Source organism: Grammomys surdaster, unplaced genomic scaffold (genome assembly GCF_004785775.1).
Source record: "Grammomys surdaster isolate TR1022 unplaced genomic scaffold, NIH_TR_1.0 125430, whole genome shotgun sequence".
NCBI classification, from domain to species: domain Eukaryota; kingdom Metazoa; phylum Chordata; class Mammalia; order Rodentia; family Muridae; genus Grammomys; species Grammomys surdaster.
The window spans coordinates 229179-248390 of record NW_021620297.1 but is presented as its reverse complement, the minus strand read 5'-3'; the positions used below and the strand labels follow the sequence as shown (position 1 = coordinate 248390).

The 19212-nt window shown below is 48.8% G+C and overlaps 1 protein-coding gene across 1 annotated transcript in view; it reads right to left on the bottom strand.

Annotated features, from left to right (window-relative positions):
• Positions 1-18983, bottom strand: part of Actn4 (actinin alpha 4) — a 68147-nt gene extending 49164 nt beyond the window's left edge. Inside the window, exon 1 of the mRNA XM_028786185.1 lies at positions 18672-18983. Within this exon, the coding sequence (XP_028642018.1) occupies positions 18672-18833 (162 nt within the window). The 5' untranslated portion in view covers positions 18834-18983. The remainder of the gene's footprint in view (positions 1-18671) is intronic.
• Between the last annotated feature and the right edge of the window lie 229 nt (positions 18984-19212).

Sequence of the window (19212 nt, the reverse complement as noted above, 5' to 3'; positions counted from 1 at the left end):
CATTCATTAGAGAAGCCCTCTGGATCCTTTCTGAACCCACAGAGGGCAGCATCAGGGGCGCTGCACAAATAAATCCATCAACATGTCTGAGCCAGAGCTCTAGCCTCTGAACACTTTCCTCCTTTCCAGGACATGACTGCAAGGGCTAGAACTCCTGAAGGAAGGCTTGCCTAGAGTCCATCACTGGTGGCAGTGAGCATGCCCAGCGCCCTGGGTCCACACACACACACACACACACTCCACAGACAGGATATGAACCACAGGAAACTTTCATGGCTTTTTTGTCTAATCCTCACTCTTCCTTCTAAGGCTGTTAGGAGAGACATACTAACTGTATCCGGAACCTGCCTTCACTTTAGAGGCCTAGTTCCATCCAGAGAGTAGACTATGCAAAGCATGAAAGGAGACACCACGTTACAGCCCCATCTGGGGGACTGCCTGTGGTCTGTCTGGAATTCAAAGGCTCGGGCACTTCCCTCATCTTCTTATGGGTGCTCGTACACATAAATAGCTCGCCAGCTTGTATGTATTGCATTAATGGCCGTACACCGTGCTACTCTGAGTTTATTTTTCTTGCTTTCATTTCAAGGCTGTGTTTGTGCCTCTGTTAGACTTCCAGCCAGGGAAAGAAATGACACGATGCTAAGCTTGTCCTTTGTTCAGGGACAATCCAGCCAGCTCCTGGAGGCACATGGAAGACTAACAGTGTAAAGATGCCAACTCACTGGCGCTGGGGAGTCTTCTGAAATGTCTTCTGCGGAAGAAGCGGATGTATCAATCTAGCTTTGTGTCGGATTCCATCCTTCCTAATGCAGGAGGGAGCAGCTACTACCTCTCACTTCACGAGGAGAAATGCCAGTTACACACAGCACCCAAGAGGGAGCCGTTCAGAAAGGGGTGTCACGAAAAAGCAGCAATCTGAGGAGAAAGACTAGTAACAATGCTTTGTTTTGTTTAATTAGAAAAACTGAATCTAAGACACAGACACAGACAGACACAGACACAAACACACAGAGGTTAAGACCCACCGGTTGAGAACTACGGACTTAGAGCAATGACATCATCCAGGTTTTGGGTCCTTGGCAAGGGTCACAAATATTGTTCACACTGAGTTTCCTGCAAAGGCTCTGAAGACAGGAAACCAGCCCTGTGCCTTAGTCCCTTGCCTGATCTGAGCCATCCTGTCAGGGCAAAACAAAGACTTTTTGTGTTTTTCCCTTAGACACACACACACAATTTGCCCACACTTTTAATGAGTGCCTTAATTAAAAGCTAAAGAATTAGATATATTTACGGATGACCTCATGCTTGCTGTAATTAGCAATGTGAAAAGAGCTGGCACATCCCTGTGCTGGTTCTGTCTCCTCGTCCCTCCCCACCCCAGTTCAGGCTAATTAGGAAGCTTGACCTCCAAAACAAGTCGCTCTGGCCCAGAGAGCCCCCCCTACCCCCAGAGGATTGGTCCTCCCTCTCCTTAGTCCAAGATGGACTTCAGGAGAGGTTGACTTGCCTGGGATAATGTGCAGGAGAGGTGACAGAGTTCTGAGGGGCCCCTCTTTAAACGTTGACAAGTTTTAATTAACACTGAAGATAATTTAACCCTGGCACAGTGAAGGGTAAGAAAGCACTCATCTCAGAGGCAAGCGTTTGGATCTGCCTAGCGCCCATGCCTGCTCCCTCTGCACTGAGTTTGTACTTAGTGTTCTGATGTGGGAAGCCCACACGGAAGGTGCGGCTGACTCCGGCTGTTACTTTCCATAGACTTTTTTTTTTTTGTGCTACAGGAGTGTCAATAGCCTGATTTGGAAAGTGTGAGCAGGGTGGCCCTCCCTCGGGGTCCTGTACAGGCACAGCCACCCCCAACCCCCCACTCCCCACCCCAGCCCTCAGTCAGTTGTCACTCTGCTATAACATTTTCCAAATTTGCTGTGGGCCTGAGCCCTGTTAGGGGAGAGGCTGGGAGGCGGACATTCTCCTCATTCTTTTTCCTTATTAGGTTGTGGATTTGATTGCTTTGGGGGGGATAGGGGCTAAGATGAGGAATGGCATCAGGAAGTGACCCCAGGAAGGGGGGGTGGGAAGAAGGAAGGGAGATGAGCAGCAGGCAGAAATTTTTTTTTAGGGGGGGGGGTCACAGTTCTGCTAAGCTCTCTAGGGCCCCTTGCTTGGGGTTGACATCTGAGCACAGGCTCCAGTGTACCTTGTGACCCTGTGTTGGCAGCCTTTCTGGGCAGTTACTTGGGGGTTATCAGTGGAAAACGGTCCTGTTTCTACATCCTTTAGAAGAAATGGCTGCTAACTGTAAGTGAGCATGGGGGAAGGTTCACTTCTAACGTGAGGTCATAGGAATTTTTTTTTTTTTTTTTTTTTTTTTTTTTTTTTTGCTTTGAAGAAAGGGGACTGGAGAAAAACCTAGGGAAAAAGACTCTAAGTTGACAGCAAATTTGGCAAGCTGTTGAGTTGGCCATGGAGAAGTCTTGCTGATACTGTCTGTATCAGCACAAAACTGCTTTTTTGTGTCCAGACACAAAACTGCTCAGGACTCAACTCTGAAACAAGCAGCTACCTCCCAGAAAATGAAGCCCAGATGGACAGAGAGGGCTAGGCCATGCCACTTGCAACTTGATGGAGGGTGCTCATTTGAAGTAGCAGGCAGGGTGTAGGCTCTAGAGCTCCCTGGGGGAGAAGGAAAGGGATGATGCTGGGTTTTCTACTGTGTTGTCCATTTCAACAGCACTTTCAACCCCTTTGAAGTGGAGGCCAAAACAGCACACAGTGCCTGGATGCAGGACGGAGTGCTTACAGCCTGCTTCTGGCTCACCCTCTGTCCTGGTCAAAGCTCAGAGTGACTTGTGAAGTGAAGGGATGCCCTTTCCAACACAACACTGAAACGTAACCCCTGATCCCTGCCCAAGGGCAAACAGCAGAAGAGTAGCAGGAGTGAGTGGCTGGAGTCCAGTTCTAATCTCTCCCAAGAACAGCTTTGAAGCACCCACTCCCACCCACAATTTCACTGCCTCCTACTTGATGTAAGGATAAAGTGTAAATTCGGGTATCAGAAGTACCAACCCTCAGGGATTCACCTCAACACTGTCTCCCAGGATGCAAATGCTGGGGTAAGGTACCATCTGGGTGTGCTCTTGTGTCTAGTGAGGAACTGAGAATAATCAACCAACCTATTTGCCCAGCAAGCTTTTCCACATGAGTCTGGGTCCAATCAACAAATATTTTCTTCTTGGGTGTGTGTGTGTGTGTGTGTGTGTGTGTGTGTGTATTTTCACCATATAACACAGACTAGCATTGAACTTGGGAAATCTCTGCCTCTGCCTCCTCACAAGTACTGGGATTACAGGCATATGCCACACTCCTGGTTCATGCAAAAATATTTTGCAACTTATGGCCCAGGAATTTTTTTTTTCAAAATGGGGGTTAAACAATATATCCCCCAACTACAAGCATAACTCTCAGGGCCTCATTTGACAGAACAGTGGCCTTCCTAACTTTTCTGCCTTTCATGGAAGGGAGAAGGGGTACCTCATAAAGACTGTCAGACAGAACAGTGGCCTTCCTAACATCTCTGCCTTTCATGGAAGGAGAAGGGGTACCTCATAAAGACTGACAGGCAACTTTGACCAGATCCCTGAATGGGTAGAAAAGGAAACAGAAACTGGCTATGTTTTTCTACCCTCTGGACTTAATGGCACCAGGCTAGCAGCCACCTTCCCCACCCCTGCTGGTTCGTCCCACAGCAAATCTATTACCCCCAGGTAGAGGAAGAGGAGGAGCCAGCACTGCCGGGGAACTGCAGCCCTTTCTGCTTGAGTGAAGCTGAAGTATGAGCTTCATGCATCACCTACAGAGGGGAAGATGCCACTTGGACAAAGGCACAGCTAGAGACCTAGCCTTACCTTACAGAGGCCAGACACTGCCCAAAGATGTCAGTTTATGAAGCTCATCAAGGGCACTGTAGTGTCTGAGTCACAGTTGGCCATCAGCAACTGAATAAGGCAGGCATTTAAAAACCAAACAAACAAAAAACCAAACAAACAAAACCTCAGTCAAGTGTTTCCTGGGATGGAATCTCTTCAATTCCATAAGTCAACTCTATTATTGGCACCTGGAAATTTAGCTTGGCAGTAAAAATAACTCTTAGGATAGAGTACTTCTGGGCACTGCAGGGGCAATATATCGCCTATATAATGTTCCACAGGCCAGCCTGCCAGAATCAAGCCCCACTGATCTTTGGGACCATCAGACAGAACGGCAGTAACTAGGGTGATGTGGCTGGCTATCTGCACAAAGTGGCAGTGTGCGGGTTTGCACAGGATGTGGAAACACTACTGGACTACAAAAGATGTGTCCCTGTTACTTATGTTTGTTTGGTTTTTGAGACAGGGCCTCTCTGTAGCCCTGACTGTCCTGGAACTCACTCAGTAGACTGGGCTGGTCATGAACTCAGAGATCCCCAGCATGCTCAGCTTCCTGTCTTGTTTGAATGTGAGACGGTGTCCCATATAGTCCACTAGGAAGCTGACGATGCCCGTGAACTTCTGATTTCCCCAGCCTCCTAAGCACAGGGATCCCTGATGTTCGCTAACTCGCTCGGCTTCACTGAGCCTGTGAAGGACGGCTACTACACATCTGAAGCCAGCCCAGCTACAGAGTGAGCTCTAGAATACAGATAAGCTAGCTGTCTAAAAGTCAAGGCAGTCAGAACAGACCCCTACCTGGGTTTGGCCACTTACAACATTTTACCTGTAAAAAATAAGAGGCCCCTACATGGACTTGGACTCTAAGGCTAGGGTCGTGTCACTCAAAGGGTTCTAAGCATAGCTGAGCTAAAGCAAGCAAGGCACCCACCCCTAACACCCAAGACCTCACATACACAGTAGTCATCAGAGGAAGTACTATCTGAAAGCAGATGTGCATGTAGGACCCTCTTCCAACTTTGTCCCCAAAACACTTGCCCAAATCCCCACACACTCACCTCCTTTATGAAAACTTCCATGACTGACCCCACCTGTCCTTTGTCACCCTGTCCTCTCCCAGGACACAGCTAGAGCACTGCAGACTTGTCGGTGTGCGGTTTAGTGGCCTTCTGAGGTCTCATGTAGCTTTACTCTCTCCCCAGATCCCCTGTGAGCTCCTTGAGAGCGAGCATGGGCCGGGTCTCCGGTTTCTCTCATACCCCAAAGGCTCTGCATGGAGCTCCACTCAGCAGAGAGGCCCAGCAAGGGCTGCTTGTTCAGCCCTGGCGGTCATGTTTCTACCTGAGTACTAGACTCCAGGGCCCATGGAGCCCCAACTCAAGTTACACAAGAAGCTGGTTGGCTATAAAACGCAAGCCTACTCTGTAGCCAGCGGCCCCTCATCTTGCTACCTAAGTGGCCACTTTCAAGCATCGTTCTTCTCTCCGCTTTACAGTTTAATGGAAACACAGCTTCTGCCCTCCCAGAGACTTTTCTATCTATAGTAGTACCGTGGAGCGGGCTCATCTGAACATAAATGCACACTAAAGCACCCACCATTGTTACTAGGCACAGCCTGCATGAGGGGGCACACAATGGAACAGCCTGCATGAGGGGGCACACAATGGACTCCGACACACTTGCCCCTCGCTGCTGTACCCTTTTTGTCCACTGAGTCAGTTTTATCAAGAGGAAGTTTATTTTCACATTTGAAGAGATAAACACACACACACACACACACACACACACACACACACACACACACAGCTACCCTGCCATACAGCTACTGAAAGATTTAATAAGTTCCATGGGTACTCTGCCAACAGCAAACAGCGCACATTCTTCTGACTGAAGCAGCTGCCTGGGCCACTAAGACAGAGTTGACTCCACTGCTCCTTTAGCTTCTGCTGTCCTTTAGCTTCTGCTGACATGGAGATGTTTGCTATAGGGTCTCTGGAGGACAGGGCATATCCAAACCCACGCTCACAGAGTACACAGGAACTTACCTTCTCCCTGATACAGTGTGCACAAAGCAACAGCATTCACCAAGAGCCCCAAGCTCTTCTCTCTCTCTGCTCCTCCCTCTAGGGAGCAAAAGCCACACAACTAGTCTGACAAGCTGAGTCTTCAAATAGCCATGGGCCCAATGAGACTACATTGTCCTGCACTGACTTCCAACAGGATACAAAAAGCAGAAATGCTGAGATGTAATCGAAAGTCTACCTCCTTCTTTGAACCTGAGTAGCCCTAGACACACCTGACCAGAGGAAACAGGAAGAGACAGAGTAGGTGAGAGAGGGGTTTACAGAGGAGAGGGCCTAGAAGAGCTGTTAAAACTGAGGCTCTACAGACTTGCAAGATAAATCAAGGTGATTAGTGATGGCCTGATCCCCAGAATCCACAGGGTGGGGATCCAGGACAGCCAGGGCTGTACTACACAGAGAAACCATGTCTTGAAACAAACAAACAACCAGACTTCTGATAGGGTATGGTGACATATGCCTGATTCCTAGCAGTTGAGAGGTGAAGGTAAGAATGGATGACATAGTGAGACCCTGTCTCAAAAGCCAACAGTTGGAACAACACACAGGCTTCAGGCTTCAAAGGGCATTGAACACTTTAAGGCAGAAAAGACGCTTTGTGGCGTCTCACCAAGTATAACCAGTGTCTTGATGGGACCTGGGATGGGAAGGGGGCGGGACCTGTCCATGTGGTAAAAGTTAGGTGCAGTCCAGTCATACTACAAAGCATGGGCACACAGAGCTGTAAAACTCCAGACTCCAAAGTCACCCAGGCTTTAATCAAACACAGGTGCCTACTGCAGCACGATCACAGAGATAATTGAAGCCTTTGTTTGCTTTACTGTAGTGCAGTTTGGGGGTTCCCACTTTAGAAGTCAGTTCTGGTTTGGCTTGTCCAAGGAACCCAGGAGGAAAAGGCTGCAATGTCCAATTTCCTCACACCTTATCAGCACTTCAGGAGACAAGCTCCGAGATGGCTGTGCCAAGCAGACTCTGACACCCTGGCCTTCCTCCACTGTAGGGAACAGCTAAAAGCACCCACTTCAGAGAGCTTCCCTCCAGCTCCAGAGGCTCCCAGTCTCCAGTCTACGGCAGTGCTTAATAACAAGGCATAAACCAGCGAGCCGTGCCTTTGCCCAACTCTGGCCTTTGTCAGTTTACCTCATGCCTACACTGATTAGCTGAGCTAAACACAATCACTTTCATTTCCTTACCTGACAGGCTCTCAGCCTAGGCTCACTTGAACTTTCCTGGATTAAAGATGGGTGTTATTCAACCCAGTCCATGGTCCCATTACTGCACATGTAACTGTGACGATAAAATCTTCAGAGGATTTTGTGCCGACAGACCACACTATACCAGAGTAAGATGCTAGCTGCCATTAGTTTATAGCACACACTCCAACCTAAAGTTATCATCCTGTGTACTGTGTGAACTTGTGCGGGCACATGTGGAGGCCAGAGGCTGGCACTGTCTTCCTCCATTGCGTCTCTGCCTGTTTTTCTGAAGAGAGAGGGAGGGAGAGAGGGAGGGAGGATGTGTTTGTATGTATCTCATGTATCTGAGTGCCCAGAGGCCAGAAGAGGGTGTTGAATTTCCTGGAACCGGAGTTACATGCCATTTTGAACTGCCTAGTGAACACTGGGAACCAAACCCTGGTCCTGTACAAGAGAGGTACAGGCTCTTAACCAAAGCTATAGCTCTAGCCTTATTTCTGAGGCAGGGTCTCTCGCTGAATCGGGAAGCTGCTGCTCTGATCACACTGGATGACCAGCAGGCCCTCCCAATCTGCCGGTCTCCCTGCACATATGTGCTTTGTGGTTCCAGACATGTGCTGCCATGGCTGGCTTTTACATGTGCTCGGACCCTAAATCAAGTTCTCATACTTGTGCGGCTAGCGCTTTGCTCACTGAACATCTCCACAGGCCCTACCTACCTTATGTGCGTGTGTAGCGTCCCCTCCCCGCTAATTTCCAAGGCAACTGAGGACATACAGAATGAGATGGAAGAAGGCCTGCACTCTGGTCCTCCAGCTCCCTTAGTGATCACACACACCAATCCCAACAGTCCCCAGGGGCCCTGAACTCTTGACAAAACTGAACCCATTACAGCCTCAACTGCCACTCCTCAGAAATCTCATTTTCTAACTATGCTTGGAATGTTTGATAGGAACAGAAATTTATTTTTAGGCAAGAAAAGCGGTCTCCTAAGCAAACCCTACAGTCTTAGAGCAGGCCGTATTTGGCAAGGGTCGCCTTAGGTTTGTTTATGAAAAGGCCTAAAATTTTCTCAGGTCTCCGGTAGCTGTGCAGAGAGTACAGTGGCCCGTGGGCTTTCTATCTTTAGGTTAGAGCTTGCTCCGTTGAGTCCTGGGGTACTCCTGTGTTGCAGTAGAATCCAAGTGATCCTTCCACACCTCCCCCAGTTTGGGGATGGCCATTAACCAGGCATCCAGAAAGAGTTCTGAGTTATCAGTGATTTTTCTTCCATCAGTTGGCCCCATCACTGAGTTATCAAAGCTGAGCATGGTGGTCTAGAGTACCAGCTGAGACAGATGGACTACCCAGGATTAGAGGCCAGTCTGGACTATGTGGTAACTGACTAGTCAGAGTTTTGTACTAGACTCTTTCTCAAAGTGAGGAGGAGAGGTTGGCATGCTAGTGATATGGCACAGTGGTAGCCTGCAGAACATCCACAAGGCCCTGGATCTAATCTCTAGTATCAAAAACAAACAAACAAACAAAGAAACAACCAACCCACAATGTTTTAAGAAGTGGCCAAGGTAGGTTGGGGTTGGGACTGTCCACACACACTTTTAATCCTAAACACTTGGAAGGTAGGGGCAGACAGATCTGAGCTCTGTGTTAGCCTGGTCCACATAATGAGTTCCAAGCTAGTTAGGACTACATAGTGAGACTCTGTCTGAAAAGTGGGAAAGGGGAAAAGTGACTAAGGTCCTCCTCTCACTGGTGTAGGTATTTCCTGACTACCCCACCAAGAACCATAGGACTGGGTGACTAAAGCCAACATCTCTGAAAAAGACATCTTGATACAGGCCATTCTGTTTTACAGAAAGTCAAATCTACCACAGTCTTGGCAGCACTGTTCAAATGATTCCCCCCCCCCCCCAAAAAAAAAGTCACTGCCTCCAACCCTGGTGATGTTTACTGTCTGGACACCTTCCAGGACTTGGAAATCTGAATCATGACTGGTTCACAGACAGCCTGCAAGAAGGGCCAATTCATCAGACTGCCCTTGAACCAGCTTGGCAAGTCACTGCTTCCAGACATTTTGAATTTTGAAACTGGGTTTACTTCATAGGCCCAAACTAGAAGATTATGTTAAGTCTTAAAGTTAAAAAAAGAAAGGAAAAAAAGAACAAAGAAAACCCAGCCTTTCCCAAAGCAAGTCGTGTCGGCACCAGCCAGGCCATGCTTCTCAAAAGGATTTTAGTTTCATCAGGAATTTAATGAGCCATGTGTCTTAAAGGAAAGGATGGGGGTGTCCTCAGAGATGCAAAGATGGAGATTTTTTTTTAATAGTGCTCTTTATTTGCTCTTGGGGTCTGATGAGAATTTTAGAATTTTTAATTTGTGTTTGTAAAAGCAGGCAAAAACTGAAGACACACATGGGGAGGGTTGTTTAATAGCTCAGGGGTAAAGCTGTTCCCTAACACATGTGAGGTCCTGGGTTCAACCCCCAGCACTGAGACAACAAAAGGCCACATAGCTGAAATTCCAACTCTAAAAGCCCAGAGAAGAAAGACCCTGGAGTGGCTACAAAGCCACCAGCTGCTGTGCATATCCCTTATCAATAAAGAAGGCTGTCCCAACTTCTCTTCTTGTCAGGGAATAGAGCCACTTAGACCCTTCTGGGCATGGCCACTATGCAAGACATGTGGGCCTTTTCCTGTGAGACCACCTGGCAGCATCTTTCTGCCCAGAGGCCCCTGGGTTGGGTGCAGCACTCCCCCAAATAGTAAGCAGACTGGGTTTCCATGGTGAGAGCAATTAAATACCTTCTATTCACACCAGAGTTAGTCAGACAAGAGTGCTAATGTGCTTTACACACACACACACACACACACACACACACACACACACAGAGAGAGAGAGAGAGAGAGAGAGAGAGAGAGAGAGAGAGAGAGAGAGAGAGCGCGAGACAGAGCATTCCCTGATGACACTGACTGAAGCCCGCCAGTTTCCAGGACTGCCTTTGGCCTTTAGTGATCAAAGGCCTGTCATTTGGATACCTGAACAGAAAACCCACAACTCCTTCCTGCCTGAGACACTCCCTCAAGCAACCCTGTCAAGTCATCCTTTTGTTCTTCCCCCACCCCCTAGATGCTGAATCATTTGCAAGCTTCCTTCCACAAGGTTGTCTAACCTCAAATTGGCTTCCTCTACTACGGTGGGGAGTGGGGGACAAAATACTTCACTTGTTGTTGTCCCTCACTCTGAAGTACTGTTAGAGACAGTCTTAAAACTGCACTTAAAATTGGAGAGATGGCTCAGCAGCGGCTAAGAGCACTGACTGCTCTTCCAGAGGACCTGAGTTCAATTCCCAGCAACCACATGGTGGCTCAGAACCATCTGTGATGGGATCCGATGCCCTCTTCTGGTGTGTCTGAAGACAGCTACAGTGTACTCATATACATGAAATAAATAAATCTTTTAAAAAAAAAAAAGAGCCGGGAGGTGGTGGCGCACACCTTTAATCCCAGCACTTGGGAGGCAGAGGCAGGTGGATTTCTGAGTTCGAGGCCAGCCTGGTCTACAGAGTGAGTTCCAGGACAGCCAGGTCTACACAGAGAAACCCTGTCTCGAAAAACAAAAAAACAAACAAACAAAAAAAACAGAACAAACAAACAAACCAAAAAACTTGCACTCTAGAGAAACTGTCTCCTCTTTGTATACGGGACTTGGGAGAAGAGTTAAGAAGATGGGCTGCCTACACTCCACCCACTATCAGAAAACCCACTAGAAAGCCAGTGACAGACATCACTCAGTCCCACACCTTTGAGGGAAAAAGTTGAAAAAGGATAAAACAAAGCACAATGTGGCCTTTCTCTCTGTCTGCAGCAGACACAAATGCTATTGTGCTGCTGGTACTCCAGCATCCCATTCGGTCATTGCGACACCATCACAAGGATATTTCCCAAGATGACTTCATGGTGTTCCTCAGGGCAGTAACAGCCACTTCCAACTACAACTGTCCCATGTCCATGGTTCTATTACAAGACAAAGAACCTGTTCTGTTCCGATACTTAGAAGAAAAACATTTGGTGCGTCTTAACTGCACAGGAGAGCCCCAGCTTCCTTTTAGACAGGAAAGCAGTTGCTTTATTCATGCCCGTGCCCAGGCTTCCAGTATGGAAGGCTAAGGAGACTGAGCCTTGGAGAGAAACTGTGTGGAGCAAGTGACAGCTCATACAGTATAGTCTGGAGTGGTAATGTGGACCTGTAATCCTAGCACTCAGAAAGCAGACGGAGGAGTTTGAGGCCCTCCTGGTTAACATATCAAACTTGTCTCAAAAGATCAGGAAGGAGGCCTAGAGATGGAGTTTAGTGGTAACAAACTTGCTTAATAAGCACCATGTCCTGGGTTCCAGTCCCAGCAAGGCATAAATTGGGCATAGTGACACCTGCCTATAATACCAGCACAAGGGAGGGAAGCAGAGACAACAGGAGGGTCTGAGTTCATCTTCAGCTACACATTGAATTTGACAAAGCCTGGGCTACATCAGAGCCTATCCCAAAAAGAGAAACAGAAAACAGAAATGGGAAGGGGGGACTGAGCAAGGGTGAATCAAGTATCATTCAATCCTGAGTAAATCTCGTGGGACATTCAAGGGACTGAATACTCCTGGGTGAGTCACTGCTCTGCCCACTTCCGGACATGTTTCTAGGGTCAAATAAGATAGGTTTTTTGAGTGTGGCAGGCACAAGGGATGGATGTTCAGGGCTATCCTCCACAGACCCTCTCTCCCTTCAAGTCAGTCACCAGTTAAGCTGGTGATTTCAGGTCTCTTGCCACATGGTCTTCAATATCCACCAGCAGGCACCACCTCTGAACAAAGGGAGCTGGCCCTAGGCCAACACCTTTGGCAGGAGTAAGAGCCCATTGGAACTTAACATTCTTTTGTTCTCCATGAATTTATTTTTACAGTTTCCTTTTATGTATGGCCAGGGAAACCAAATTTGTCAGGCACCATACAGATTTCCCCTTAAAAAAAAAAAGGCTTTTAGTGGCAGGCATGGTTGTGCACGCCTTTAATCCCAGGACTCAGGAGGCAGAGGCAGGTTGATCTCTGTGAATTTCAGCCCATCTGGGGCTGCCGAGTTAGACTCTGTCTCAAAAGAATTAGAAGTGTTCTGTGTAGCCCAGGTGGGTCAGAAGCTGAAGATGACTCTCACCTCCTTTTCCTTCTGCCCCACCTCCCAAGTACTGGGATTGCAAGCATGTGCATGACATCCAGATTTCAACTTGTTTTTAAAACCTAAAAATTTCAAGTTAACTTAAAGCTATTTCTTAAGTACGTAAGGTAAACATGGTATGGAAGACTTTAGGAGACTGAGTTAAGTGCGGACAGGATCTATTTGGGTCAGATTCTTCATGCACACATGCATGTTACCTAACTACTGGTTGGAGTTGGTGGTTGGGAGAGGTCATTACAAAAACAGAGGACCAAGTACAGCATGTGGCAAACATCAAATCCCAGTAAGCTTTTCAGCTTTTCAGGTAACATTTCAATACCTCATAGCTAAGAAACTGGCCACCGGCCTCCCCAGTAACTGTGGCTCAAACTAGCTACTGAGGACTTCCAGTGGGCAATCTGCTATGTACAAGAGAAGGATGTGGGGAGAAAAAAACCACAGCTAAAAGAGGCATAGCAACAAGACAAATGTCTCAGGGACTTTATAGTCCAGGCTGACTGCTCCTGCGCTAAAATCCCAAAGCATTCAGGTTTGTTCATCTAAACAGAGATGTTGCTTTCTGCCAGAGAGCCCCTCCATGTCAGATGGTCTGAGCCACCTCATTTTTAAAAAGAGGCTACAACTGAAAATAGTGGTTTCTCTTTAATTCAATGACATTAGAATCCAGATATCTGGGCAACAGACTCATGAATCTTCTTGAAGTGTTAAGAGCTGTTCTGCCACTTTCAGATACTTTGTAACAATTCCCAACACCTGCATTGCAACACTGTAACTATGTGTCCTTGTAACTCGTCTTTGATGTTTTTAACCTAACTAAAAGGACTCTAATCTTGAGCTCTCAGACGACCCAGTAGAAAGGCTTCTTTCACTGGTCCAGGAAAGATGGTTTTGTATCTGCTTTCATCTCCTCTTTAATGGGTCAGCGTCTCAGTTACCTGGGCCATTGAATTGCCAACTTGCTATATCACTGCCTCTTATTTCCATGAGAAAGGGAGAAGAAAAAAAATCGTCAACAATGTAACAGGACTGTTTCTGTTAGTCTGTGAAACTAAACACATAAATAAAGGCAACAGAAGGGAACTGAGGGAAGGAAGCTGAATGCTGAGGACAGAGACATGGAGAGCAGAGAAGTAAGGATAAGCAGGTAGACACTCAGCAGGAGCACAGCCAGGAGGGCTGGGAGATCCGCAGCCTGATATTTGGGCTATTCAGAAACCTGAATGAGTGAGACTACAGCAAACAGCTGGTGGCTCATTTTCTCCCCCTCAAGATAACAACGAGGCAATTAAAAAAAAAAGGAAAGAAAGAAAGGAAAGATCTGGTCAGAGGCTTGTGCACTGTGCAGCAGGCTATAAATCAGTCTGGCAAAGCCTGGCATGCTCATCTTAACAGCCTCACATTCCTCGGGCATTCCCAAATTGATGCTTTGTTGGCGCCCTCCTCCTAGCTGTCATCCAGACAGCACTGCCAGATAACCCGCACTACGCACTCACTCAGCTGAAAGGCTGCTGCCTGGCCCAAGTCAGCCAGAAGCAGAGTGCATGCTGCCACGGCAGAGCCCTCCTTACCTACCTACCTGTTAGGTTTAGACTTGGAATTCAAGACTAGGCCCTGCTCCCAGGTAGCGCAGTGAGGTGGATATGTTAAATGTGAGGATTCATTTTCACTGACTCCCTGCTAGCCTCTCCCTCGGATAGGAAGACAGTATCACAGCCTCACTTCCTGGTAGACTTTTTGTTGCTGTCTTTTACTTAAGACGGGCTCTTACTATATACCCTTAACAGGCCTGAAACGCTATGTAAAAACCCTAACCAGCCTTAAACTTATTTATAATCCTCCTGACTCTGCCTCTTGTGAGCTGATATCACAAATACCATATGTTCATGCTCAGCTAGATTCTTACTAAATAACTCAGGCTTGTCTTGAATGTTAGGTCACAAAGGCTGGCCTCTAACTCTCTGATCCACCTGCCTCAGAATACCAAATGCTGGGATCACAAACAAGCCAACTCCTAGGTCATTCCGGTTTTTGTTTTGTTTTTGGGGTTTTCTTCTCCCAACACTTTCATCCAATTTTCCCCACAAGGCCAAGCAACTGGCTGCCATTCAATAGAAGCTTCTAGCATGACTTTCATTCAACTGGAGGACGAGTCAGTTCCTGCTGCCAAAGAAGCCACCCAGCTGGTCTCAGAAGCTGGAACCAGGGAGAGTGTTTTAAAAGGTAAAAGGCAATCCCCCCACCCAACACATACCCTGGACTGCCTAGGATTAGGTGACATGGTAGATGCCACTCAAGGGCCACAACCAGATCACAGCTCTCAAGTGTGAAGAGACCGTACCCTATTTCTTTTTCTTTCTTTTTGAAATAAAGGTCTACCCCATATTTGCTCATGCTGGCAGGCCCTGAACTTGAGATGGGCCTGACTCAAGATCTTGAGTGCTGGGCTTCCAGAACACCACACATTTTCCAAGAGGGCGGGAAGAACAGGATACTGGCAGCTGAGGTGCTTCCTCCTCTCTTCTCCCAAGAGGGCACACACACAGCATATACTAACCAGCTCACATACTTATCTTGTTTCCAGAGGACAACCCAGTTTGGCTACATTTTTTTTTTTGTGGTAAGTATGTTATTTAATTTTGAAAGCTGCTAAGGAGCTGTTAGTCGTAGCCAGCTCCTTGGAGGGGAGCAATCAGAGTAATGGAGCAAACTACCAGATGGCTACTTTGGGCCTTCATCATCAGCCCACAAGAAAAACGGGAGTAGGGAGAAGAAGGACTTACAGAAAAACAAAACATTATCAGAACTTTCAAATAATTAACTCACATTTAATACAGCCTGAGCCAAAGGTCAGGGTCTAAACTCTGAGGTCTGCAAACAATGGCGTGACAATTAACACTCAATCCCAGAGCAAGGCATTTCCTCTGGCTATGAGACCTTTGGGGGAACTCTCACCCTTCAAAAGAGCAGGAGATGTTACTGAGGTCGTTTTTAGGAAAGTGGTCTGGCCAGGCAGTGGTGGCGCACGCCTTTAATACCAGCACTTGGGAGGCAGAGCCAGGCAGATCTCTGAGTTCGAGGCCAGCCTGGTCTACAGAGTGAGTTCCAGGACAGCCAGGGCTACACAGAGAAACCCTCTCTCCAAAAACCAAAAACCAAAAAAAAAAAAAAAAAAAAAGTTCAATCTGACCAGCACTTGGATGGGACAACCTTGAAAGGGAACTAGGGACTCTTAATTGCTCAAGACTTTGTTTACAGGCCTGTTCCATGCTACTCGGGAAGCTGAAGCACATGGATCACCTGAGCCCGGGACTCAGGAAAAACCTGAATAAAAACCCAGACTAAAACGACAACAAGAATAAAATATTTTTAAAAACTTAGTTCCCTGTCCTCCTACAACGTTCAAGGTTGCCCTGTGAGACACCTGTTGTATAACCTCCGTATGGATGATGCCTTGGGTATAGGGGTCCTAGAATTCAGAGGGAAGGGCTGCCAGGTAAGAGACAGACACACTCTTGAGCCAACTCCGGTCTCAGCTGTTCTAGCCACAGAATTTTAAACTGTGTGAACAGGTACATACAGGACTGTCACTCTTCCTGTAGTGGGAGTGTCCACATGCCACGGAGAGGCACAAAAGGCCTGTCATTCACATTCACAAAGTTGCACTGGAACATGGGAACGGCCCAGTCATAAAACAAAAAAGGAAAGTCCTAGCCATCCTGTTGGGGGGTTGGGAGCTCTGTAAGAAGGATAAAAAGCACCGACTGGTATATTCCTTTCATAACTCCTTCTCCCCGTGGCACCGAGGATCTTAGCCTATGCAGGACAGGGTGCAGAGGTGAGGCAATACTTTTCCCCTGAAGAACAGCTAAGTGTAAATATTTGCTGGAGTAGGTTATAAAGCAAGCACACTGGAGCAGGGCCCTTACAGAGCGCTGAGGCAACTTTAAAGAATACTGTGAACCATCCTGTTCCTCAACCTTTCCTGGCTGGGAAGGAAGGGAACCAGGAAGGGGCAGAGGAGAACGACACAGGCAGCCATGGGGGTTCTGGTGAGTCCTGGTTCCTGCCCAGGGTCTGAATTCACACCAGCCTCACAACCTCTGCACCTTTCTGTAGTGGGAGGCAGCAGAGGTTGGTATTTCTGAAAGGATGGCCCCTACTCCTGTCATCTAAGGAAAAGGGGGGTAGGGGAGTATGGTACTTGTCCCTAAACATTAGAAAAGTTAGATCCAAAACATTCTCAAAGCCAATGCTGTGACCCCCGTTTCCTTCCAACTTTCCAAGTCTTTTGGCAACTTTCAACCTTTTCCAATCTCACATGGCCTCAGGCAATAAATAATTGTTGAGATCCAGGCAAGATCTCCTCTGCCTTTCAAAATGCATTCATTCCTTAGCTATCATTCCACAACTATGTTACACACCCACTTTTCGGTAAGAACGGCATAAGACACCGCCATTACCCTGCTGCTGACTTCCACCCCATTCATGACTACCGAGAGCATACAAGCTGACATCACGACTGAGCCAAGGCTACACCTGGCCCACCTCAGGCTGCCCAGGCAGCAGCTTCTCCTACCATCGACCCTCCAAACTGGATGACTGGGCCCAGCCATATAGCAACTTCCCTGCCTGCCTCGGGGGAGGGGGGGGGCGTCTGGGAAATGTCACCAAACCGGCTCTCTCCCACACCCTCAGGGCCCCCACTCCCAACTCCCTGCATATCCTATCTGCAGAGTCACCAAAAGCACAGTTCTGATCACCCTAAGAGCAAGGGCCACAGTACCCCATCAGTAAGTTACAAATCCGGAAGGTCTCAACCTCTGGAAGGCAGGCGTGAAATAGCTTCTAATTTCAATTTTAATTCCCCACCCTCTTCGCACACTTGTGAACCACCCCCCAGATCCTCACCCACTCAACACACCCTTCTTTAGCTCTTCCTGTGTAATACTCACACCCTCTCCCTGAGCTTACCTCTCCACCAGCCCAACACACCACCACCCCTGGCCTCCTACTCTGGCCTCCCGTCCACACTGTGGCCTCCCTCTAACACTGCCTCTGCACTCCTACATACCTCAGGAAACACTATTTTAGTATCCCTTTACCTATCCTCCTCATCAAAAGACACTACTCTCCTAGGACATTCATTTCTTCCTCACCCAACGAATCCCCCTTTCTTTCTCAGGCTCTGCGTCACCCAGGGCCTTTCTAATCAGACTTCCATTTTCCCAAACGAACCTCCTCCCATTATCCTCCATCCCAGCTCCTACTGACTTCCACTATTCTCACTCTTGCTCAACTATTTCCCCGTGGGCCTGGAACCTTTACTATTTCACTACCTCTCACCCACACTCTTTTGGGCCTCCCCATAAATTCTTTTTTTTTTTTTTTTGGTTTTTCGAGACAGGGTCTCTGTGTAGCCCTGGCTGTCCTGGAACTCACTCTGTAGACCAGGCTGTCCTCGAACTCAGAAATCCGCCTGCCTCTGCCTCCCAAGTGCTGGGATTAAAGGCGTGCGCCACCACTGCCCGGCTTCTCCCCATCAATTCTAATGACGCCCCTTATCCTCTTCCCTTTACAGCAAGGCACCCTCAATAAGCCTCACCCCCTTCACAAACATCTGTTCCTAGGCTCCTAACTTCTGCCCTCGACACCTACCTTCTCAGACCCCAGACCCATCAGACCATCCTATCACCCTAAAAGCCCCCAAGCCCATGTAGACTCCCTGACCCTCCCTCCTGTCTCAGGATTCCACAATCGTCCCTCAGTGCTCCTTTACCTTTCCCGATTCTTCATCTCTTCTAGAACGCAACACCCCCCCCCCCGCCCAACACGCACACACACAAACACACGCACTGAGGCTTCCTGCAATTCCAATCTCTTCTTTAGACTCTCTGGCACTCCAGATCATCCCCCCCATACTGGGATTCCCAAACGGCCAAATACTATCCAGACTCACCGATTCCCTTGCCGGATCCCATTGCTTGCCTGGGCCCTACACTCTCGCCTTAAAACCTAGTTCCATTTCAACCTCTCGAATCGTCATCTCGTTTGCCCCAGTTCCCCGTGTCTCATACCTGGCCGCCACTTCCCCCCTCCCCCTCCAGATTCCCAATTGCTTCCTTAAGCTCTGTAATCCGTCTCCGGGACTCCAAACCCGTTCCCGGGCCGGCCAATTGTTTCCCAGGACCCCCCTCCCTCCCCGCCCCGCGCAGGACGCCATCCAGTCCGGCTCACGGGCCGCGCACCTTGCGCTGCTGCTTCTCCCAGGCCGGGTCCAACAGCAGGTCCCGGTCCCAATCATCCTCCTGGGCCATGTAGTCGCCCATGCTTCCGCCGCCGCCCGCGCCATTGCCGCCGCTGCTCGGGCCATACTGGTACGCCTGGTTCGCCGCGTGGTAGTCCACCATCCCGCCGCTTTTTTGCTAGCCCGCCAGCCGGTCTGCTACCGCCTCAGCTCCCGCCCCTGTGCCGGAGCCTCCGACTCGGCCGCCGCTTCTGCTGCTTTCAGCCCGCCCAAGACTGACGCCTGCGCAGTTCGCTCGCCGCGCCTGCGCGCTGCGCCGCCGCCGCCGCCGCCCTCCCGCGCGCGCGCACCTGAGAAGGCGAGCCCGCCCCCGGGCGCTCGGCGCCGGCGCAGAACGCACCTCCGGCCGCCCGCCCAGCGTGGGAGCCCGGGAGCTTCTTTAGCGTGAACGCGCGCGTCACCGCCCCCCCCCCGTGTGGGCGGGACCCAAGTCATGAATGATTCATAAGGCGGGGCTCGTCATCCGGCTTTAACCTGTTTTT